Source organism: Dermacentor albipictus, chromosome 2, assembly GCF_038994185.2.
Source record: "Dermacentor albipictus isolate Rhodes 1998 colony chromosome 2, USDA_Dalb.pri_finalv2, whole genome shotgun sequence".
Lineage (NCBI taxonomy): Eukaryota > Metazoa > Arthropoda > Arachnida > Ixodida > Ixodidae > Dermacentor > Dermacentor albipictus.
This window is the reverse complement of record NC_091822.1, coordinates 58,895,001-58,920,805: the sequence shown is the minus strand read 5'-3', so window position 1 is coordinate 58,920,805 and position 25,805 is coordinate 58,895,001. Positions and strand designations below refer to the sequence as shown.

General features: G+C 45.4%; 1 protein-coding gene across 5 annotated transcripts in view; it reads left to right on the top strand.

The window, feature by feature from the left end:
• The window catches only part of LOC139055421 (monocarboxylate transporter 13-like), a 218,094-nt gene that overhangs the window by 173,826 nt on the left and 18,463 nt on the right, over nucleotides 1-25,805 (top strand). For 3 of the 5 annotated variants that reach the window (XM_070532882.1, XM_070532880.1, XM_070532883.1), the window contains 2 exons: nucleotides 2,539-2,951; nucleotides 9,571-9,819. In XM_070532882.1, the coding sequence (XP_070388983.1) occupies nucleotides 9,591-9,819 (229 nt within the window). In that variant the 5' untranslated portion in view covers nucleotides 2,539-2,951; nucleotides 9,571-9,590. The remainder of the gene's footprint in view (nucleotides 1-2,538; nucleotides 2,952-9,570; nucleotides 9,820-25,805) is intronic. The other 2 variants (XM_070532881.1, XM_070532884.1) reach the window with 2 other exon arrangements.

Below are 25,805 nucleotides of genomic sequence, written 5' to 3'. Positions count from 1 at the left end.
ATTTGTATTTCAATTGATATCGTGAAGGAGACTCGAACCCACTACGCTTGGTAACAATTAAGACGAAGTTAATTAGGGCATTCCATTGAGTCAATCATTTAACACTACTGGATAAATTAGAACGCTATGGTTTTAGAGGAATGGCTTTGTAACTAAAGAAAAGCTATTTAAACTTCCGCCTTCCTCATGTCGATGGAAACAAACATAAATACAGGCTGATGGCCATTGAATCTGGAGTTCCTCATGGAATCATTTAGGGCCCAATATTTTTCCTTTTCTAGATAAACGATATCGTAAGAATTTATGATCAATCTCATTACCTTATATATGCAGACGATTGCTCACTCCTTGTAGATGGTGTAAATAAGAAATAAATACTACCTAAAGCTACGGTCTTTTGTCATCAACTTATGTGGGGTACAAAAGAAACAGGCTTAACCTAAATGAATCTAAAACGAAGTGTAACCTGTTTCGTCCACATCGATCTGCGGAAATAGCAGCTGGGTGCATAACCCTAGCTAGGTCCTTACCAAATCACCATTGAAAGGTGAGTAAAATTACTCGGAGTCGTTCTTATGGAGCATATGTCTTGGAATAAGCACATAGAAAATCTAATAAGTTAAGTAAAGCTGCCGCTGTGGTAAGTCATTGTCACCACATTCTTCCGATTAATGTAAAAATTATTCTGTACTACGCTTTGTTGAATTCTCACTTGTACTAGTGCGCAGCACTATGGGGTGTCAAAGTTGAGGAGGACGTAAGGATGAAAATCTTGGGAGGTTTATTTACATTATTTACAGGTACAGTCAATTAACAGTCGTAGAGTCATTACGGGCCGGCAGCAACTCAGACGCTGCGGCCCGTGGCAAGAAGCTCCAAAGAGATGAATCAAGGAATGCTCTAGGAATGCTCCCGGTCTGTGTCTATTATGCCCTTCGGTGTCTCGAACACATGTCACGCTCGACCAATGGGAGAGCCCGCTCAGGTGACGCCATTTTCGGCCAATCGGCGAGCCCGCTCAGGTGTCGCACCCGGCGGAGAGGGTCACTGCTTGGTCCCCCATTTTCCGAGGGTTTACTTCTCCCTGCGGTCTTGCCTTGCTGACTTGCAATGCGCCGTCACAGTAGGCGGATGGGGGCGACAGCGGACCAAGGCGGACAGGGTTTTCACGGTGCCTTACAGCCATCTTGCCTCTGGACCCACGTTACCTGGAACTGTGCCAGGCTCTGGCTTCACTTTCGGGAAGAGTCAAGCAGTGAATAGCTCCACCTACGGCACACGAGGAGGGGGACGCCAACTTGTTTGCACGTGCCGCGCCTCGGGAATGTGGTATCCGTGCTTCTGCGCTCCTTAATTAGCTGTGGTGCGATTCGATGTGGTCTAAGTGAACTCGAAGGAGGCTCAGAAAAATGTCCCGTATCTAACAGGGGAAACACCACACTTACAAACCTACATAAACTTGCATTAATACAGAAAAAGGCACTATGGTCTATTGATAATTCCCAGTTTCAATACAAAACCCACAGATCCACTTTTCGTAAGCATAAGATAATAAAATCGGACAAAATTTACACTCCCAAATTACTAACAATGTATAAAAGCTCTGAACTCGGCAAACTTAAAAAGTTTTTAGACCTCTCAAGTTTAAAGGAAACCATAGTTTTGTATGCCTTTAAGTACTAACCGCCATTTGAAATCGCCTTTTCTCGCGCACATTGTGGTACAGAAAGGGTTCGACACACAGTGCCACTTATTATTTTATGGGGTTTTACATGCCAAAAGCGCTTTCTGCTTGTAAGGCACGCCGTTGTGTGGGACTCCGGAAATTCCGACCACCTGGTGTTATTTAATGCGCACCTAAGTCAAAGTATACGGGTGTTTTCGCATTTCGCCCCCGTGGAAATGCGGCCACCATGGCCGGGATTCGATGCCGTGACCTCGTGCTCAGCAGCCCAACACCATACCCACAAAGCAACCACTGCGGGTACAGAGTGCCACTTACAATTAAATGCACGCTAGGCACGATATACAGATATGCTAACGCTAACGAAGGAAGAAGTATTCGATTTCTGCATAGCCCAAGGAATAACTTTGTACACTGAATACATTCTCTTGATCTACTATGCTAAGATGTTTCAATAGTAGTTATGGTATTATGCTAAAATGTCGGATTAGTGCTAACGCTAATTAGATAATACATGTCTTGATGCAGTTTCTTTTTGTATTGTTTGTGTTTATTGCTTAAATGTTTCATATTATGTTACACACATATTCTCTGTACATTTAAAACTTAAAAAAAAAGACGAATACTCCTCTGTAGGTTCATTTCTTGCCTATGTATTTTGCTGTATGTTGTCTATGCACGGATGGCAGAAGCTCATTCAAGCTGAGACGATTCAGGTTTTTTTCTTGCCACCTTTTTAATTCTGTCGTGTATGCGAGAGGCGACAATAAAAAAAAACTGATTTATTGAAGGTAAAGGGAACTGCGTGCGAGTGTGCCATCATAGCCAGACCCACTTCCCGTGGTTGTCCCCAGGTCAGGGCAGGCGCTTCTGCATAGGCTCCGGCCCGGCTTCCTCCTCCCACCGGACGTGCCGGACTGGTGGTGGCAGTAACGGGCCACGCCGGGACAGACACCCTCCACCGCCGTCTCCTGATTCCCTTCCGTCTTAGAAACCCAGACCCTCAACAGCCGCTGCGGACCAGGAAGCACCCCAGGAGCCATACAGGTGCCCCGACAGTGGCATTGCCACGTGGCCATTCACGGCCCATCTGTTCTGGGAGAGCCAGCACTACGCTCAGCAGTGGCACCACCACCTGAGGGCGGTGCGAGTGCCGTCCTACGAGGAGTGGATTAGACCGTAAACTGGTTCAGTGAATTCCGACAGGGACATTCTGGACTCTTTTATTTTATTGCGATAAAGACTTGCGCTTACGGCATTATCCTTGGTGCGTGTATGTGTAATATATGTGTGCTGTGAGGCCTGTGTTGTGTATGAATTGAAGCAGTGTTTTGTGGAATCTGTTGTCATGTATCCAGAGGTCATAGCTGGTTGTCACACTGTAGCGGAGGCCGGATTGCAGTAGGAGACGCGAGCGTTCCGTTTTTAAACCAGTGCATGTCCATATTAGGTGGTATGCATCTGCTTCCATCACAGGAACGGAGCAGTATAGACCCGTAGCACCCAGTGGTAAATGCGACCAGTCCCACCTTGAAATAACAGCCGGTGTAAGGGCCACCCCGGCCCGAAGCCTCCTAAGCACAACTTCCTCCACTCTAGTAAGGGAGGGAGCAGACACACGGTGGGATAAGAGCGCGTGTGTCCTGCTGGAGAAAATGTTGACGTGCTCGAAGCTAGTTAAGGGGCTGAGGTGGGAGGGGAATAGGCGGGAGATCAGGATTAGGAGGGCAGTGTGCCTGCTGGTCAGCAGCTATGTTGTGAGGGTTCGCTGTATGCTCTTGAATCCAGTGTACCTTGATGCAAGTAGCTGTTTTACTAATCATAGTGTGTACTGTCTCGCAGATTTCCATCGCCTTATCAACCTTCTTGAGTTCCTGAATAGCCGCTAAAGAATCAGTGAAGATATCTAGTTGCTTTATGATAGGCAGCTTAGATGTCGCATCTTGCACAGCGTCGTGGATGGTTTGAAGTTCCATTACTAAAGCGCTCGCTTCCGTAGATGAATAGCGCTGGTCTCGGCTGATGAATTCGTGTGTAGTACTCAGGAATGATGTCCTTCCGCTGTCTGGGAGAATGGCAACATCCGTACAGACTTTGCAGGTGTTAGAGTATGATGCATCGACGATATTGCGTTCATCAATAATACATCTTGTATTGGTGCGTCGTAACTTCGTTGGCTTATTAGTTGTGATGCTGGTGAATTCCCAGGGAGGCATTGGATAGGGCTGATTGTCAATCGGAGAGCCGCGTTGAAAATGAGCAGGCAACGCAGTAACAGCCGGAGTAGGTTGCTTTTTTATTTCACGTGCTTTTTCACGTTGCATAACTAGCTCTGCAATTGTGTTGAGCTGGGCATGTTCCGGTAAGGTTGGTATCGGAGTGATGCGGGGCAGTGCTCTGATTGTGCGCATAGCATCGCGATTAATCGTCTCCAACTGTGCCAGCTCTGCCAAAGTCAGCCGTTGAAATTGTGCCTGATATAAAATTCGCGGCTGCAAGACTGCACGCACCAACCATCGAGTTACGTCAGTACGAGCTCCAGCTGCTTTGCTGCGATGCTACGAATAAGGTGAAGTGTTTTTGGCGAACTCTGTCTGGTTTTACGGAGCCAGTGTGCACCACTGCCGGAGTGGTGAATATCGAGACCCAGTATGCGGACCTCAGAAGCCTCAGGGATTGTCACTGCGCCGAGTCTAAATGTAAAGGGGTGCTGCGTGATTTTTGTGCCGCCTTTCTTGTTGGCCACCACAACATAGCTTGATTTTTGGGCGGAAATGTCCAAACCTGCTTTCCGAGCGTAGTTGTTCAGAACATCAAGGGCTTCTTGAAGCTGTTGAGTTTGTCTAGATATATCTTCATGAACGGACCACAAAGTGACGTCACCCGCATAGATTTAGAACCTCACGTGTTGAATCCGATGTAGTTGCTAGGCTAGAGGTATTAGAGCAACATTGAAGGGAAGAGGAGCCAAAACCGAACCTTGTGGGACTCCTCTGTTCGATGTGAAATGTCTTTCTTGCCTTCCATCTACTCTAATCGCAAATGTGCGATTCTGAAGGAATGAGTGGATGAATCTTATCACGCGCGGTGGAAGTCCCAGGTCGATGAGGTCGGCTATAATGATTTCATGGTCTATATTGTCGTAAGCTTTCGTTATGTCTGTTGCTACAACCGTGCGCACAGCGTGACTGTGGGGGGAAACCTGTAAAACATCGTCTGATAAGATAGAAAGTCCGTCTTCAGTTCTTAAGTAAGAATGGAATCCAATTTGAGCAGGATGATATTTATCGTGGCGTTCAAGCCACCAGGAAACACGTGTGGCCAGCATCTTTTCAGCGAGCTTGCAGACAGTTGAGGTTAGTTAAATTGGGCGTAAAGACTGCAATCTATTTGGGGACTTTCCTGGTTTCGGAATCGCGACAAGAATAGAATGCTTCCAATCAGGTGGAACGTTTCTAGTCCCCCATACTTTATTGATAGCTTAAAGAAGTGCGTCGAGAGCTGCTCCTTCCATGTTCTTGAAAACCTCAAAAGCAGTACCATCGAGACCAGGTGTTGTTCCTTGCGTCGAAGTTTCAACCGCCGCTATTATTTCGGCCATGCTGGAAGGGCTGCATATTTCGGATTTGGAAGTTGTGTCAGATTCATCAATTTCGGGGCAGTTTATGGGTGACGCGTGATCGTATTTCGGGAAAAACGCTCTAGCAGCGTGTTCTGCAAATTGATGTGGCGAACTCTGCATCACTAACCTAACGCTCGCTGCAGGGTCAGGTTGCTTATGACCGCGTTCCTTTGACTGGAACGTACGCCAAAGTGCTCTGTTTCCAATTCCCGATCCAAGATTCTCGCACCACTCATACCATCGTCGTCGAGAAAGTTGGTTTTCTTGCCCACGCGCCTTCACCGCTATATGGTTAGCACGTGCACAGCTAACTGGTGCATCGGGATTCCTCGACGCATACACTTCTGCCTGACGTCACTTTGCCCAAATTTGCAAAAGGGCGAGGTCCGGTTGAGGTTGTTCCTCTGTCAACTGTGCTTACAGTGGTGTTCCTCCATAGCAGTTCTTGCAAAGCGGGAATAATTTCTGAGGGCTCTGAGGGTATTTTATCAATCGATGATTCCCGAAACTTACCCCGATGCTTGACTGTTATTCGTCGTCGAATTTTCTTTATGCAACTTCTGTGCAAACCAATTATTATTGGCATATGATCACTGCCCCATGTATCTGGTTCCACCCGCCACTGCTGCATTCCAGGACCCTACCACCACGTGAGGTCTGGAGCGTTTCTTCTAGATACTGCGGGTGCAGCACAGGTAGCCACAGCGTGGTGGTTCAACAGTGTAAAAGTGGCATCGCTCATGATGTTTTTAACTTGGTATCCTTTTCGGGAGTTGTACTTGTACCCCCATTCTGCATGTGGGGTATTGAAGTCTCCACCCACGAGAATAGGGATTCCCGGGTACGTAGAGCGGAGATGGGCTATCCACCCCAAGTTGAAACGTGTGCGCTGTGGTCTGGCGTAGAATGACACTAGAATGACCGGAGTCTTCACTGGTCATGTCAAGACCCCGACAACTTCTTCATTACCACTACACCATGGCTCCAGATCAATCACTGTGTGAGCAATATGCGATGATATATAAACTGCAGCTTTTCCCGGAGCTGAAGCCAATGTAGTAGCACGTCTACCTCTAATAGAAGGGTTGTGATACACATTAAAATTGGACAGGGAGCATAGCTTATTATGCTCTTGAATAAGCAGTGTCCATACATGTAGCTTATTGTATTGAAGCTTGGTTTTAATTTATCCTAACTTGGAGCTTAGGCCCCGACAGTTCCACTGTAGAATTCCATCCTGTGACAGCTGCTGCAATGAATTAGCCATGATGCAGGCAATTCTGAATGAGCAATGGTAGTTGAGCAAATTGATCTCAAACTGCTGTCCAAACAGCTTGGTTGACCTGTTGTGCCGGACGGTATCCAGGCGTAACGGTGGCATTCGCAGCGGCTGGTGCGTCCCGTGTTGGTCCTGTTTTCTGACGACGCAGAATTACCAATTCTTTATGTTTGCGTAGTCGCTCAATCTCTCTGGCCAGTGCGTCTATCCGAGCGTCAATGTCATCATGGTCATCATCCGACTGATGCAGAGGTTCCGGTAAGTTCTGTTTCTTTGTCTGCGACTCGCTCTTTGCTTTCACCAAGAACGCACAGCTCCTAGGACGGCTCTGAATACACCTCCCTCGTCCCCTCCCAATTCCAAATAATAGGCCTTCGAGGCATCCTTCAATGAACACATTTTATCATCATTATCATAATCATCATCATCAAATAAGGCGCTGCTGATTAAGATAGTGTTCATTAAGGCACTCAAATCAACGATCTTTTGTGGAAGACTTCGAATTCTACCATGGCAAGGCAAATCGCGTCAGAGAATTCACCGACGAGCTCTAAAGGTTGAACAAACATCGTGTACAGACCGTTACCAAAACATACAGTGAGTTAGCAAGTCAAACACCCACGGTAGTGGCATGCGTCAATGTGTGATCTCTGGCGAAAAATCCACAAGACATTACGCATGACATCAACCTAGTGGATGCACTCATTCTGTGCTTGAGAAAACAAGTATGGAGCCAGAAGATCCAAGAGTATCGATACGTGTGTGGCGCACAACGTTATGGCAACACTACAGCAGGCGTAGCCATCCACGTTAAAGATACAGCAAAAGCAATACTTGTGGACCAGAAGGTGAATTAGACATCGGCGAAATCTGCGCAGTACGATTGTGGGCGGCTTTCATAGTATCGTGCGTTTAGTTGGAACCCAATTTTTCGTAAAAAGCAGCAGAAACTTCATCATCCGAAACATGCCACCGGACGTGCGCTACCGCGGAATAATTATTGCCAGTGATTTCAATGAAAACTCTCAGTCAAATGCAGCAATTCTCAAGTGCATGAAAACCATTTTCTTTCTGGACCTTGCAATGACAATGCAAGTCGCGCCAACGATTCCAGGAAGGTGCATCCATTTCGCATTCCACAATGGAATTTCCATAAAAGATATCAAGCATATCGGATGCTGTTTCACGGATCACAAGGCCTCGGTAATGTCAGTGTAACCAAAAATACCGCCGCGGCGACTACATCATGGTGTGTAGTTACGAGATTTCTAACCATATAATGAGGAAATGTGAGCTCTAGGTGACATGCGCAATGTTTAAAAAAAAGAAAGGAACAAATTCATTCAATGACCCTGCGCACCTGTCTAAGTGGTCTTCATGGACTTGCCGCCTTTGTTCTAACGTCCCCCAGGTCACAAAGAACAAGTAGCAATTTCTAGGCGACCGAAAAAGAGAACAAGTAAAGAGAGAAACTAGTAAAGAGAAAACAAGTAATAGGAATGAACAATACATTCGAATGCGAATGTCAAAGAAATTCAATGAACGCCTCGTGAGCACGCAGGCTTTCTCTTTAATCCTCTTTGGTGCATTCTAAAGAGCCTGTACACATTTCTAATATTTTTTTGCACAGTTTCCACATCTGAGAACATTCAAAGTTGTCCGCTACATCTTGCGCCTGCACATTGTGTTCTGTCGCTTTTTTTTGTTCGTCGGAGATGGTCACTTTGGCAAGCATCTGGACAATGCCAGTCGTTTATTTTCCTAGGAGCCGGGGGGGGGGGTAGGGAGGCATCGAATAATGCCACTAGGTGCTACGAGCAAGCCTTCAAAAAGAAGGAAGTTATTTGGGGTATCGCGCGTTCCCGTTCTGCGATTTTCGGCCGTCACGGACTAAACCTTCGTTTTCTTCCTTTGGGGTAACTTTTGTAGTATGTAACAATATTGAAACGTTATTTAATTGAGCGTAAATCATTTATTAGAAGAGAAAAGCTTGCAGGTTGACCTGGAATACTGTTTTGTAGGGTGTTAGCGTTGAAGTAAATGTAAGGAAAAGATGGGGAGAAGATACATAAATTAAAGTTCAGGAGGTAACTAATCATATGATGATGATAACGATGGAAGAGTATATTGTCCCAAGAAAATATTTCAAGAACTGCCACAGTCGCATATATGTAGGTAACTTTAACTTTCTCTAAAAAAAACCATAGCAGGCCTTCATAACGTGACACAGAATGTATTTCTTATTCTTTTTTTCACGGACCTAGTCACAACTGTTTCGGCACTGAACCCACAACCTAAAAGAAGCATTTCAAACGAAAGTTGGTAGTCGAGGTGGGCCTTCGTAGCCAGTTCGGGCAAATAACGCATGCGCACGCAACTGGTGTTTCATCGTACGAATACATCATATGCCATTACCAGTTTGGTTCACAGACAGCATGATCTCATAAGTCACAAAAATAGCACACATGAGCGAATTGTTGGCAAGGACACGCACAAGAGGGTTTTTCTTCTTTTGCAAGTGCCAAGTTGTTCGCAGCGCGAATCACATTAGAGTGCAAGCAGCTGTTTAGAACGGAAGTAGCTTTGCCTTTCTTGTTTTAGTATACCGGAACAAACGACAAAAAAAGGCAGATTTGCACTGCACTCTCACCACTGTCGCAGTTCACCGCTCGGGCACTTCACTGGAATGGAAAGATCGCCTGCTTGTGGGGCAAAGAGGAATGCTTATGGCTCTTATTTCGCTGAAGAGTGCACGACAATGACGTGAAACAATTTTACCATTGTTCTAGCACGCATAGTGTGATTACTTCTTTTTTAAGGGAACTCGCAGTACGAGCGCCTAATCACTACCAAATTCGAAAAGACGACCCTTAAATGGTTGACGAAGTCTGGTGTCGGCAAGCCCAGACTGCTATAACCGGCGCTCTTACTAACAGCAATGCGGCCGCGAGGTTTTCTTTAGAATTTCGTCTCGCCGTTTTACAGGCAAGCATAACTAATGCGAAATGACCGGACACTACGCGTCATCGACGTCGGTGGAAATGGAGCGGCGACGTGCTCTGCTGGACCGCTGCTGGAGCGTCCCTTTCGGCGTAGCCCTGTCTGCATTCCTGTTGGTCATGGTGAGCTCTTCCTACGGGTACTTGTCCGTGCTGTTCAGGGAGAAGTATGGCGTCAGCCACGAGAAGGTGTCCTGGCTGGCCAGCACGCTGGTCATCGCGCAAAGCTCTTCGGGTAAGATGCGTGCATCGCATGGTGCTACAAATTTGCTGTTGCCATGTCACCGCTACAGGACGAACTAATTGCCGCTTACACTTAGAGGGCCGTGTCTTTACGGGCGTCTTAGTCGAAGGTAAACTTGATGACATAGAGACAACGTTTGCAGAAGGTAAAGACGATTTGTCAGTATCATTGTTTTTTCTCAAAATCATGCTGGAAATTTGACCACGAAAAGAACGAGGACTTTATGAATTTTTAGTAATGATTTTTGCCGAATGTTATCCTGGCTAAATTAGCATGCTATATATAAATCGAGAGCTAATTGCTCGTACTGTCTAAAGATCCTAACTTTCAACAAATGCTACTCCCTATTATATAATGTTATCGGCGAAGCACAAAATTTATTGAAGCACGAATTAAACATTTGCATTGTTGTGTCGGAACATAAAAGAAGAAACAAATGAAAGTATTTCTACTATAAAAGTTGCTTTCTCATTAACTTCAAAGTTACAACGCTCTAGGGCATACGAACATGAGTAACAAAAATTTTTTTTCTGCCTAGTGGGAAGTTGGAATTAAAGATATATTCAATTAAAAAGTGCCTAATGGGTGCGAGGGTCTTCATCACTCAAATAAAAATCTATTGAACTTCGTTCATGCCAAGAGTCAATACTGCTAAATGAATGTCAAGAATCACTTTGGGACCCTAGTGCCGCGATAAATAAATTATTACATTTGACACAGCTAAACGCGAAGGCATGCTTATTTCCTGCCCCTCTTACACTCAAAGCATGCGTAATTACTTGACAACACCTCATTACCGTCTGTCAGTTGCGATAAATATATTGCTCTTCACATCACTCCTAATCTCTGTTGGAACTTGCATCTAGAACATTGGATGGGTGACGAAAATTTTGTTCCAGCAGCACGCTAGTGAGGTAGCTAGGCTCAGTGGAGCCCTGCAATAGGGGCCCACCCTTGCTGGAAGAGGCTCCAAGTCGCCGGCGCCCAAGACGACGACCGAGACCTCGAAGGAATCCTTGAAGGAACCAAATAAAGTTTTCTCTCTCTCTCTCTCTCTCTCTCTCTCTCTCTCTCTCTCCCGCTTTTATTTTCGCCTAAGATCTTGCTGAAGAAAGTATAGTGCACTCTAAATTAGAGCTAGAGGAAATGGTGAAACCTAGGCAGGCACGTTGATCCGGACTGAGTGTGCTTGACGACGCTGCAGTCAGCGAAGAGGAAGAGAAGATGGAGAAGCTTTAGCTCGAAGCCAACTCATGGGCTGTGTTCCCATACTCACCGTAGACGGCAATGTACACGGCTTAGGGAAGACAGCACCGAAGTGAAAAACGATGCAGGCAACTTTCCTGCCCAAACAGGATGGCGGCTAGCAGGACGCTTGGTAAGCCTACAGGAAGATTGTCTTCGCACGAGAAAAGCTAGACACGCTATTATGCGCTCTCATTGTAGGCTACATCGAGTTTTTCGTAGGTTCACAGAATGAGTCGCAGAAGCGTCTTCCATGCGACTCCCAGATGGCTCGAAACGCGTTCGGTTACATGGCCTCGAAGCTGTCCCGGCTGTCTCCTTAGCTGTCTACATAGACGGTCTCCCGTACTGGCCCGAATTGAAACGCACCCTTGGCTGATACCACCTGTTGGGTAGAGCTATACCTTGGCACCAAACCAAACCAAATCCAATTTCCCTATTCAGATACACGTAACACGCAGAGGTGCTTTTACTGAACAAACTCAGTTGACTTCACTTCACTTCGTTTACCTTAAAGGCTCCCGGATTGGAGGTAATATATAAGGGGTTCGTGGGAAATAAAACAAATAAATACACAAGGGAAAGATGCTTAGGTAAAAGTTTCCTCGCTAGTAAATATGTTATTAAACAGTTCAAAAACATGGATGGGGCGATGTCATTGGAAGGCCTCATTACCTTAAAGGCTCCCGGATTGGGGTTATTACATAAGGGGTTGGTAGCAAATAAAAGAAATTAAATATACAAGGAAAATAGATTTAGGTACAAGTTTTCTCGCTGTTAAATATGGTAATTATACAGTTCAAAAACGTTGATGGGGCGATGTCGTTTGGAAGGACGTTCCAGTCCGAGGTTGAGCGTGGAAAGAATGATGAGGCAAAAGTGCTAGTGTGCGCACGTGGACGGGCGACTTGAAGGGGATGACCAATGCGGAGTGAAAAGAGGACTGCTGTACGGTCGATGATGAAGTGAGCTGTAAACGAACGTATGGAATAAGTACATCGTAACAATACGATGCCGACATGCCAGGGTTTTTAGGCCGTATTCTGCTTTTAACGATGATACACTGGAATTGTATTAATAGCATGAATGAATGAATTTTGTGACACGGTTCTCTAGTGATTATAGACAGCTTGTTAGATACTTTTGGTTAACGCTCCTGATGACATAGGCATATTCCAGCTTAGAGCGTACAAGTGACTTGTAGGCAAGCAATTTTAGGTTTGGTGGCGCATGACGTAGATGAAGTTTTAAGAATACAAGTCTTCTGTTAACAAATGATATCACTCCAGTGACAAGCACCCTCCAGGTTATATCGTTGGACAACGGTACGCCTAGGTATTTATAAGACTGTGTTAATACTATCGTGACGTGCGAGATTGTATAAGGGAACTGGAGAGGATTACTTTTTCGATGACATGACAAACCGTTTAACTGATTTTGTGATGTGGTGCGATGTGGTGAGAAGCTGACCATCCTCCACGCGCTCCTAGGCGTGCTAGGAGCACGTGGAGCTCCACGTGCTCCATGTGCTCCTCGTGTGTCGGGAAGCCGAAGCTGATAGAAGGAAACATTTTCCTCTTGCGTACCGTTATTGCATGCGTATTCACCCGCCTGTGTTTCTTGGTAAGGAACCGCCTTTTAACACCAAAGCAGTCCTAGGTTTCTTGAAATATGTTGCCCTACATGTTATAATTCCATTAAATGCTTAGCGCATCCTGTTCCGAGAGGACGCTGCTGTGTTAATGTTTTTATAGCACATGCCTCCAGGCCCTTGTTTTTCAAGGGCTCTAATGAGGTAGTCGCGCTCTAGCGAATTTTAGTATCAGACATATTTTCCACAACGTATAATTATCTCGCACTGTATCCTAATGCTCATAGTTTGCGTCATTTGTCATCGCCATAATGTTATTACAAATAGATGTTACGCACTTTAAAGAGACTATTTCTAAGGCCCCTTTACAGCCACGTCACACCAACCACATAGAAATCATACCTCAACTGCAAGCCCATTAACACTGGCATGGCACTCTTTGCCCATAGCTCGCCCTTGCGCCAGTAAACATCACACATTAAATAATTAAATAATTCATTATAATAATTCATTCATTCATTCAGACTGAGGACGGTTCGTTGTATCATACAAGAAAAAAGATGTAAGAGAACTGACAAATTTACGAAACGACGTCAAAGGGTGTCCTTAAGTCATCTTTCCCGGCCGAATGCTTCCGGAAAGGCCAAAAACACCTCAACACTGCCTTCTGCAGCAATGCCAGATGGTCCAGGCACAAAGGAAGAAGGGCGAACTGGTCTCTGGCTTGAGTGTATAGAAAAAACGAATATGAAGCACTAGGTATTCATATTTGCTTACATGTCACGCAGTGGCTCGGGTCAGCACCAAAGGCATCCATAAAAGCAAACGCAGTGCAGAGGAAGAGCGAGAGAGAAACGGAGTGGGAAAGGCAAAGAGGTTGACCGGAAGATGTTCTGGTTAGCTACCCTGCAACTGGTGCAAACTGTCTTGCACATTACGTGAACTGAATGTTGACCTTGTTCTAATGAGAACTGCTGACGAAGTATTAAAAACATGGCATTTTTTCTTGAAACAAAGGCTGATTACAGTTTGTTTTTGCGCTGAACCCCTATGCACTTTTTCTTGGTCTCTAAATAAGGAACTGAAATGTTCCGACATTTCTGTTGTAGTTATGTTGTTGTAGTTACCCTGACAAAAAAAAAACTGCGCTCTATGCATGCACACCGACGGCGTCGGAGTATAGAAAACACAGCAATACTCATCGTTTACTTGCAAATATGTAAACTATTGCCATGGTGTGCCATATATCCCAGATTGCTAGCGAACACTTTTGACACAAACGAGGCCGCGATCCCAAAGCTTGCCCTGACCGCTTCGATTCAGCTAGTGTCTCAAAAAGAAAAAAACACGATTAAATACTGAGTCGTCAAGTTGCCCAGGAAAAGGAAATCACCAGCTTGATGAAAAAAGTACCTAAATTCGAGAACTATGCAATCCCAAGTGGCATTCAGCAAATCAGAGCCACAGTAGGCGAACTTGAATTGCGCAGCAGGAATTTCAGTGTAGAAGTGCCTGGAATACCGGTAAATGATAATGAACACATCATAACAAAGCTAAATTAAGTATCAAAATCGGTGAGCTCATCAGAGCTGGCCGTGAGTGACGTTGAGGCGGTACAGATGTTGGCTTCGAGACAAGCCAAGTACCCGGAAATATCATGCGATTTTCACAGCTGTCACTGCGAGACAGTTGGATTGAAAAGCGCAATGCTTTGCGAAACATGAGCGCAAATATTTCAATCTGTGAAAACATGGCCGCACTGAACCGAAAGCTGCTGCGCCGCGGAAGAGAATGGGCGAGTGCAAACGATTATCACTTGACGTGGCATGGCAACGGGAAAATTCTTGTTCGATAGAAAATGAATAAATCCGTGGTTGTCATTCGCTGCACAGCTGACCTCGATAAACCGTGTAGAAGCTCAATTATATAGCTAACCTATCTTTTCAACTGTGCTGTTTTTCATGGACCAAGTTAATTTATTTCACTTATATACAAAAATCTGAAGCCGCGGTTCAAGTTGCTGCAGTAGTATGCATTTTAACCTTAGATCTGATAGAAACAACAGAAACGAACTTGATTGTTTTTTGGGCAAAAAGAATGACAATTTAGTAATGTCATGTTCTCGGAAACATGGTTTGTTTAGGAGGACGATGCGTATAATTTTCTCGTTACAAATCTTTTTACATGAACAGCGCTGATCAACGTGGTGGAGGTATCTCAATGCTTATTTCAAACTTACTTAATTCTGAGCTTCTCTCTGAGTTCTGTGTCACAAAACAGCACTATGAAATGGTTGTCGTTGAATGCAACAATCTGATTTTCTGTATATGCCATCGCTTGCCATCACGAAATTATGTGATGCTTTTATCGATTGAGATTCACTGTTAGAATGCAGTAATTCAGCAATTATCAAATAGTTCTTGGAGGTAACTTAAATATATATGATTGCTCAGAATGACATGAAACTAGAATTGGAATTTCTCTTAGATGTACATCTCTGTCACAATGTTATTACGTCACCTGCGCGTGGTATCGTAACAAGTGAGACCGCGTTGAACTCGTTCCCAACTAACTTTGGCAAGTCTTCTGGAAAACTTGGTGCTTGAACATACGCAATTAGTGGTCACTTACCTGTGTTCATATCCATTGCCACTGCATTTCAAAAACAAGAACAACTGCATCAAGTGTTTTCTTACCGCCTCATCAGTACTAGTATGTTGTCTGCATTCCGAGATTGCCTTGCCAGTGTCCCTTGGGATGATATTTATAAAGAGAAAAAAAACGTGGATGTGGCTAATGACAAGTTCATGCAAACATTTATGAAAAGATGCTGTGCATGTTTTCCGGGGAAACCGTTCAAACCCATCAAAAATGTGGCAAGTCATGGATGGATACGCATATGCGTAAGCTCATAATTCAGACACAGGTTCTACAGTTTATTCATGCAAATAAATCGCCGGAAGCATTGAAAGTATTTCAGCAATACGGAAACTACTTCACGAAACAACTGAGGGTTGCTAAGGAACGGAAACTTATTCACTTTATCACTTTATTCACTTTAACTCATCGGCAGGAAGCTCTTATAAAATTTGGAGGACACTCTCATCAATAACTGGAGCCACGCGAGAAAAAAACGACTACACTTCTATAAGATAGCATTGCACTAAAATGGATTGATCTTGCTAACGCTTCTAACGAATTATTTTTATCCCTTGGTCAGGTATCCGATAATATCAACCTCTCGTACATGAACTCGCTCAATTGTCAGTAAATTTCCCTAAGGGAGGTTAGAAGGCGTGAAGTTAGTTTTTCATTCTTGTCGCTAAATAACAACACACCTACTAATGCATGTGGCATTTAAATGGTGCGGGTAAAAGTTGTTATTGACGCAATTACAACTTGTCTAGAGTACCTTTTTATTCTTTGTTTATCTTCAGGACCGGTGGGCATGCAGACGGCAAAGGTGACAGCAAAATTCAAAATAGGCCACATAAGTAATCATTCAAACTACCGCCCTGTTGAGTACCCCCAGTTTTGTGCAAAAGGGTTAGAAAAGGCAATTTTGACTCTGCTTTGTTCATTTACTGATCAGTTAATTATCATAAGTCCTGCATAGTTTGGTTTTTTAAAAAGATGTCTACTGCATTAACTCTGCTGACCGAAAAGGAATATACATACAGTAAAAGCTCGTTAATACGAACCACAAGGGGAAGCCGCTTCAGTTCGAATTAACGAAAGTTCGAACTAACGAAAGTGAAGGAGAGCAACAGTACACTGCGATTTGGAAGCAGTAGGGCATGTCAGAAATTTGGCGTGTCAGAAAGTGATGGCGTGTGCCGCGGGCACACGCCATTTTCAAGTCGAAGCTCTCGGTCTGACTGTGCCACACCACCGATGTCCATCGAAACGAACGTTAGCCGAGGCTTAACACCATCACAATGAATCGCGACGGCCGATACCTCCTAAGCTGAAAACAGAGGTGCACAACCGACGAAGACTGCCGAGACAAAGACGCTGAGCATGTGAAGGTGGCGAAGGCCCTGATTCGTTGGTTCTTGATTGCAAGCGCAGCTGCGACGTACTTGATTCGCTGTGTTTTGGCGCTTGCCGTGCCATCTCCGCACAACATTAGCAGCTGTACAAGATTTGCAAAGCCTCCGAGATTCGCAACGGGCAAGAAGTCTCGGAGGTTACTTAGAACGGAGAGGCGGCAGCCGCCGCTGCCTTCTGGCTGACCCCGCGCCGGTTAGATTTTTTTCCGATTTTGCCTTCTCTCGCCGTTCTCTCTGTTTCGGAGGAAATACAGCCTTGTGTGTATGCAGTAGGTGCGTTTCTCTGGCCGTGTGCCAGGCTAGCGTAGTTCGAATTATCCGTGAGGGAACCTTCTCGTGTTCGAATTAACGGACTTTTTTATACATAGACTTCTGCGGAGCTTGGCCGGACCAAATCGTACAGTTCGAATTATCCATAAATTCGAATTATTGAAGATCGAATTAAGGAGCTTCCACTGTATTAGAAAAATTGAGAAAAACAAAAGGGTGCTTGAATTTTTTCAAGATTTTTTTCACAGCGTTTTACTTGAAAAACTCGATCGTTACGGCATCGCAGGCACAGCTCATTCTCTTATTACTTCCTACATTCACATATATATCAGTTTCCTCTTTGTGCCATGTGATCACCTGTGTCGCTTATGTTCCTTGATGTGTGTATTTCGGTAAACGTAGTTGTGAGTACGCGTTCGTCATATGTCGTTCCATTCCGTCATCATTTTCTTCGCGCTGTTACCATTCTCAATCCATACTAACTCGCCCAACTTTCCGCATTAATACGTACATACAGTTGGGAAAAATTGCGTGTTGAAAAATGTAAAAACATGAGTCCCGCCGAGGAGCATACTGGGCCCGTAATGTTTCATTTTATATATAAATCAACTAATAAATGTGGATCCGTCCACAAAGTCCGCACTTTAGGCAGACGACACCAGGCTGTTCTTTGATGGTGACTCAGGTTCTAATATGTCAAAACGAGCCAATGAAACAGTTGCAAACATACACATATGGGCAACAAACAATTACCTTATGATTAAGGTGGAAAAAGAAAGGAACTGCTCTTTCATCCACGTAACAAACAATTTCAACTGCCCCCCACTATTTTAAACAACATTGAAATAGAATTAAACCGTCTCTTAAATCACTTGGCGTATATTTCTCCGAAACAGTATCATCGGATTGTGAATTAAAACACTTAGTTAGGAAATTGTCTAGAGCAATACGTACTATGCGTCACCATTGTAATTACCTCCTCATATCCATTAACAAGATTTTATATAGTTTAATGCTTTTTTGTTCAGTTCAGTACTGAAGATCGTCAGCAGCACTCATCTACTTCGACGGACCGCACGTCCCATACAACATCATATATAAATGCTGTGACTACCGCTCCAAACCATACAGGAAATCTGTGCAGTACTGCAGAACCTGCGGAGAACTAGGGCACCGGCAGGATATCTGCCCGAAACCACTTATCAACTTCTGCTACATGTGCGGGATGGAAAATCAACCGGAAGAACATGACTGCCAACCCAGCTGTAAAATCTGTCAACGACCCCATGAGACAGCAGGGATGGGGTGCCGACATAAACTGAAGCCAAATCCACCACCGTACAAGATCAGACTGCAATGGGAAAACAAGATCCAAGAGCAGCAATGCAGATGGAACTCAAATTCAGACTCAGACTTTCCGGCACTATCCGAATCGAGCAGTACCTCACTACGGAGTCCACGCAGATCCAGAAGTGACTCCAAATCATCAAGTGGTCAAGCAAACGATGGACCCCGGTCAAGATCACGATCTGGATCCCATACACGCAACCCACAAAAGCGAGTCACGTATGCAGACGCTGCAGGAGGAAACACACGAGCACAAGAACCCACGGAAACCGAACGAGACCTGCGAGCACAACTCCAAAGTCAGCAAGTCCTCATTGACAAGCTCATACAAAGGTGCAAAGAACAAAACACCGCCAATCAAGCCTCGAAACCTCAAGGAATGCCAAACACCCCACCACCCCTTACGGAAGAAAGAATCAAGGAAATCGTAACAATGGAGGTAAGGAAGCAGATACAGGAGGCCATGGCCACTTTTGCCAAGGAGATAACACAACAGCTCCTGGAACACATCACCGCTCAGCTGGCCCCTATCCATGCTACCCTCCAAGACCTCAGCAACTTCATGTCCTATGCCAAGCAGAACCACGTAACGAAAGCCACAGTAGAAAAGCTACTCAACAACACCGACACGGCTCTCAAGAAAGCACGTAAAGACCTCCACAATGCAGCCAGACGGGAATCCATGGCCCGGGGCGAAGAGAACGATATCGAACAAGATGGCGAGTAATACTAAGAGATTACCACAACTCCCAATGAAGCTGTGGCAATGGAACTGTCGCTCTATTCGAACCAAAAGAACAAACCTCCAAGAACTGACCAAGCTGGAACAACCAGATATCATCGCTATCCAAGAAACTTATTACACCAATCTGCACATACAGGGATATGATACACACACCGGATCTCAGAGAACAGCCATCCGCAGGATCACGCAATTCAGGGAACAACCGTGGAACACACCCTAGTGGAAGTGCTACCTGAGAAGAAGACACACCAAAGACTATTCGTACTATGCTTATATAGCCCACCCAGGGATCCGTTATCCGACTTTGTAAACATCATCACGCAAGCCAGAAAACTATCTAAAGGACATAAACTCGTAATAATGGGGGATTTTAATGCCTCCCACACAGCATGGGGTTACCAGCACACGACCAAGAAAGGAGCGCGAGTGCACGATTCGGCGCAACAAAATCACCTCACCCTCTGGAATGATCCTAAACTACCGACTCGAATAGGCAACAGTGTGTCCAGGGATACAAATCCCGACCTCACCTTTACAGTAGGAATATCCAAGGCGGAATGGACCCGACTGGAAGAAAATCTCGGCAGCGACCACCACATCCTACAGCTTGAAATCCTGCACCATAAGAAGCCGAGTAGAACAGGAACGGCAAAGCTGACGGATTGGAAGGCCTTCCGAGAACATGACATAGAAGAAAACATCGAAAACATTGAAGAGTGGCTCACCGAAGTGGTCAAGACGGCGGAGAAGCACACTAAAGTCATCCAACTCACGATGGACACGCCGGCCGTAGACTCTCACCTCCTACATCTTTGGGATGCCAGAAGAGTACTACTGAGGCGGTGGAAAAAGATGAAACTTAACCGCAAACTGCAGAGACGGATCGCTCACATAACAAAGCAAGTGGAAGAATACGGAGATCAACTCAACAGGCAGAATTGGCATAAACTGTGCGACCAACTTCAAGGCACACTAAGCACGAAGAAGACCTGGCATATACTGCGAGCCCTTCTAGCTACCACCAGGACCAAGACCCAGCAAAGACAAGACCTCAAGAAAATCATTAACTCCCATCCAGGAACAGACAAACAAATCCTGGAAGAAATCAAGCGTAAACTTGTCGGAGACAATGCCCCCAAGGTTACCGATCCCCGACCGTACAAAGGCGAACCAAATCTCACCCTCGACAGCCCTTTCACGCTTCCTGAACTCCACGCCGCCCTTGCCAAATTGACCCGTAACACATCGCCAGGAAATGACAAGGTGACCAACAAGATCCTACGAAACCTCCCAGACAAGGCCCTAAATGGACTCCTCGGCTACGTGAATAACTGCTGGGAAAAAGGTGTGCTCCCAGCAGAATGGAAGCACGCAAATGTAATTATGGTCCCAAAACACAACAAGCCACTACAAATCAGCAACCTAAGGCCCATCTCCCTTACTTCCTGCGCTGGAAAGCTGCTCGAACACATGGTTCACGATCGCCTCACCACATACCTCGAAGACGCAGGACTCATGCCCGACACAATGTTTGGCTTCCGACAGCTCCTCTCAGCACAAGATATACTACTACAGCTCAAGGAAGACCTCTTGGACCACCTAGAACGCCACAAAAAGTTCTCTATTTTGACAATAGGCGTAAAAGGAGCCTTCGATAATGTGAAGCATGAAGCAATCTTCCAAAATCTCCAAGATACAAACTGCGGAATCCGGACCTGCCAATACGTACACGACTTTCTCAAAGATCGCACGGCTACGGTGGGTATAGGCAACATCCGAAGCGACAAGTTCGAAATGCCCAACAAAGGAACTCCACAAGGGTCAGTCATTTCACCTTTGCTGTTCAATCTCGCACTGATTAAGCTCCCACAACAACTCGATGGCATCGAAGATTTAAGCCATGCAATATATGCCGACGATATAACGTTATGGACAAAAGCATCCACAACCGGCCAACAGCAAACTACCCTCCAAGAGGCAATCGATCAGATAGAACAGTACCTCTCAAAATGCGGTCTCCAGTGCGCCCCCGAAAAATCGGAGCTACTTATACTCAAGGCAAGGACCCGGGGAAGACCACCAGGCTACGTCGCTCCAGATCCCAACGCCAGACTCAATGGAATCGATATCCCTCAAGTTGGCTCCCTCCGCGTCCTTGGCCTCACAATGCATAAAGACGGTTCTGGGGCAGCTACACTTCCGAAGCTTCAAAAGACCCTAACACAAGTAACCCATCTCATTCGGCGTATAACCACCCAAAGAAGAGGACTTAAAGAGCAAGATACCGTCCAATTAATCCAAGCACTCCTTATAAGCCGGATCACATATGGCACCCCGTATCTACTCCTCAAGAAAGCTGAAATTGAAAAACTCCACATCATCTTCATCAGAAAAGCAATCAAGAGCGCACTAGGACTCCCCAGTACGACCTCAACCACGACACTCTTCAAACTTGGCCTCCATAACACCTGGGAAGAAATGAGCGAAGCGCACAGAGCCAGCCAGCTGGAACGCCTTAAGCTGACTCAAACAGGCAGAGCAGTACTTCGCAGGCTCGCATACAGCGAAAACTTCATAGCAGACTCAGACGCGAAAGCCCGATTGCCGCCACTTCTTCGTGACTCTATCTCAGTCGCTCCAATACCTCGCAACATGCATGCAACATACCACAAAGACAGAAGACAAGCAAGAGTGAGAGCGCTGAGCAAGAAATACTCAAAGAACCCGAACACGAGATATACAGATGCGGCGAAATACCCAGGTAGAAGAGCATACGCAATTACCGTGACCAACAATCAAGGGAAGGAGCTAATCGCTGCCACCATACCGGCCAGAAATCCAGAAACGGCGGAGGAAGTGGCCATCGTCCTCGGCATCGCCACATGCAAAGATACAGCAATCATCTTGAGCGACTCGCAAACGGCATGTAGAAACCTACGAAAAGGCCAAATTTCTGCCGCAGCAGTGAATATTCTAAAAGAAATAACAAGACGCCAAGAACTACCCGACACCTACGTCGCATGGACCCCAGGCCACGAACACCTGGCAGGAAACGAAGCAGCACATGCTGCTGCCCGAGAGCATACCAGCCGGGATTTCCTGCCGCACGGTCTCCGGAAAGCGACGAGGGTGGAGGACATTCCCATCAACTATGCCGTAATATTGCAACATTACCGATTGGAAAGAAGACAATATCCTCCACCTGATCCAAAATTAAGCAAGGAAGAAGCCACCGCCCTCCGCAGACTACAAACAAATACGTATGTACATGGAATTATCATGCACCGAATGCACCCCACCAAATTCTCATACCTATGCCGGTATTGTGACGTTCCAGACACGCTCCCACACATGGTGTTGGTGTGCCCGCACCGCGAGAAAAACAGTGATGATGATGCCTCAGAACCGCTACAAGCGATCGAAGAAACGTGGGAGGCAATGTTAAAGGCACAGAGCCTGGAAGATCAGCGAAGTCTGGTGGACCGGGCCCGGGCTGCAGCATTAGCCAACGGCTTTCTGGACTGAGAGAGCCGCCCACCTAGGGCGAAGAACGGTCACTTTCTCGCTGTTTCTTACAATAAACGTTCATTCCTCCTCCTCCTCCTTTAGTACTGAATTCTTCTTTGCGGAACGACTGCAGTGGAGAACACGCACAAACTGACAGTATTGCAAAAAAGAGCAATACGCATTGTCTCCCAGGCACCATATCTGCGTCTCACGGCTCAATTGTTTTGAAAGCATAGAGCTATTAAAATTGAATTCTGGTACAGATATAGGCTTTGTCTCTTATATATAATTGTAAAAATTGAGAATGATCAGACATTAACAAATGTGGCATCCCTACAGCAGCGCATTTTGTTTTTATAATTTACGTCAACTAGAACCATGGAGTGTTAACACAAGCAGAACATACCGCGGTGGCCCTATGCTACAGTTTTGTTTTCCGACACTGTTACATCGAATACAGAAAGAAAAATGGTCCTAATGTATCTATTCTGCCTCTTACAAGGTGACGCGATATATTCGTATGATGGCGTTTGCTGCCGTCATCAGTTCATGTTATTTTTCTTTGTTACATTCCTATGACTTTCTCTCTTAAAGCTGTGCAAAATTTTTCCAGGATGACTTCGCTTATAACTGTGACCATGGCTGTTCTCTCTTTTAGTATGGTGTTTATGCATTAAGTATAAGGTCTGCTTTTGTTTAACTACTACGAAGCTGCCCTGTGTATGCGGTGGCCAGGTTTCCCTCACTCTGGTACCTGCACCGTTTTGTCTGGTCATTCTCGCAACCTTGCTGTTGCAGAATAAACTGAATTCAATTCAGTTCAGAGGAGAAGGGGGTACCTATACTGAGGCCGCTTACTGGAAGTATGAGCGAAATAAGCAACACGGAGGGTAGCATTCTGCAGAATAAATTTTAACTTATAGAGTTTTACGTGCCACAGCCACGATCTGATTATGAGGCACGCCGTAGTGGGGGACTCCGGAAATTTGGATGACCTGGGATTATTTAAGGTGCACCTAAATATAAGTATGCTGGCGTTATCGCATTTCGCACACAATCGAAGTGCGGCCATGGTGGCCAGGATTCGTTTCCGCGACCTCGTGTTTAGCAGCCTGACACCATAGCCATTAAACAACTGCGGCAGGTTTCTATCGCAACTATCTCGAAACAATTTACAGAACAATTAGCCGCTAAGACTACTCTATGATTACGCCGAGTTCATCTACGTCAAAGAAATACGTAGTTCACAGTGAAGTTGTAAATATTGTGGAATTCTCGTCTGCCATGCGGCGGTACTTGCACACGTCACTACTTCGCAAAGAGAGCGAGCCTAAATCCCTACAAAGTCCAAAGATGTGTTTGTTGTCTGTGTCCATTAATAATAGTAATAATAATAATAATAATAATAATAATAATAATAATAATAATAATAATAATAATGTACATTGATGCGTCGATTGAGGTAAAACCCACCACATCTTCGCTGCTGGTCCTCTCCACAGAGCGGAAGCGTATCTACGTATCTACCTTCCCGAACACGTGCGGTAAGGTGGGATTACAGTTACATCAACAAAATGCAAGCGTTATTGAACAAGGTAAAATTAAAAAAAGAAACATTCCGTAACGAAAGCATCATCTGCACAAAAAAAACCACGCAACATGAAACCAAAAAGAGAAAAAGTACGCAAGGTATGACACTGGTGAATATTACAAGAATATAATTGCATTAAACCGTAGGTATTAGAAGGCGAAAATTGCCATATAAGTTGCTGAATAAACACAAGGCAAAGTGAGAAATGAAAACTAGGCAGGCAATAAGTAAACTTTGCTGCTGCGATAAACTGCCAGTTCAGACAATAAATGGTGTATGAACTCACACATGTATTGTGTAAAACAAATGTTAGTAAGCACGAAATAAGAACGGTGTGTAGATACTACAAACTCAATGAAGGAGGATAAAAAACGTAGAGGGAAAAATAACAGCGCGAAAATGCCTAATGGTTATCGCGGCAAAATGGTCGAGCAGAGCACGTAGCAGAGATGGAAAGTGGCCAGGGACATAATCTGTGAAACGCTCCTGAAACATCGTGAAAATAGAGGCAATGCTCATGTTTTCATCTCGCGCGGTTCGCCTTCTACAGCAACCTTCACGGGCGCCAGAGAGCTGGGCTAACAGCGCCGCTTCGGTGCTATTAGCCTACACCGCACTACACGTTTTTGCTGTGGAGTGCACGGAATAGGACAGCCGGAGGAACACCAACCAACGCGCGCAATCTCGGAAGCCGTGTGGTGAGAGAGCTCCGATGGTGTGCAGCCGCCAGAGGCGTTGCTGTGCCGTTGCTGTAGGCCGCCTTCGCACGGGAAGGCTAAGCGTGAGTCGTGGCCGGCTTCTATGCGCTGAATCCGTTCGTTTCATTTGTACAAAAACAAAATAAATGCATTTCTTTCATTATCTGTTACCATGAAATGGCATTCTAGCGCTAGCTTTGCGTATTTCTTGGTGGTCAAATTAGTTCTTGCGGTTTCATCCCTCCGATGCTGGTCGCACAAAGCCCAGCGCTTGATCACCGGCACTGCATTGATAGTCCGGCGTAAGTTGGATATCTTAAAGGAATGGGACTGGCATGATTATCACAGAAGACGAGCTACCTTGCCTTATCGTCGGAAAGCACGATGAGGTGAAGAAGAAGCGAAACGAATCGAAATGAAAGGTGACCTAATTAAGGTGTCTTATCGCGACATGAGATTGCTTACATATCGCCCATCGACGAAACGGATTAATGACTATCCGGTTGCGTGACCCGTGGTGCCCATCGACGAAAGGTACCTCGGATGACCTCTCGGTTCTACGAGGCCCGACAGTTCTTTTTTTCAGGAAATCTCACCTGGAACTGACGCTTAGCGACAAGGAAGACGATTACGTGGTTCTTCCAAAGCACAAATTCAAGGAAAAGGCTGCTTGCAGCTATAAGAAAATAAGAAAAAAAATTCACACAAGTGGACACGCCACGCCTGGGAAGGTCAAGACTAGGGCAATTACTCTTCTGAATGACATGAAACAGGAAGCACTGTGCAAGCAGGTCAAGTCATGCAAATGCGAGGGCCTCAAGATATTTTTGCTGTAAAACCCAACATGCCACTGTGCCCCTTCCGAGCCACAATAGCAGGAAAAAAATGGTTGCTAGTGCAACGTCAGTGTTTTTACATCGAAGATGTTAAG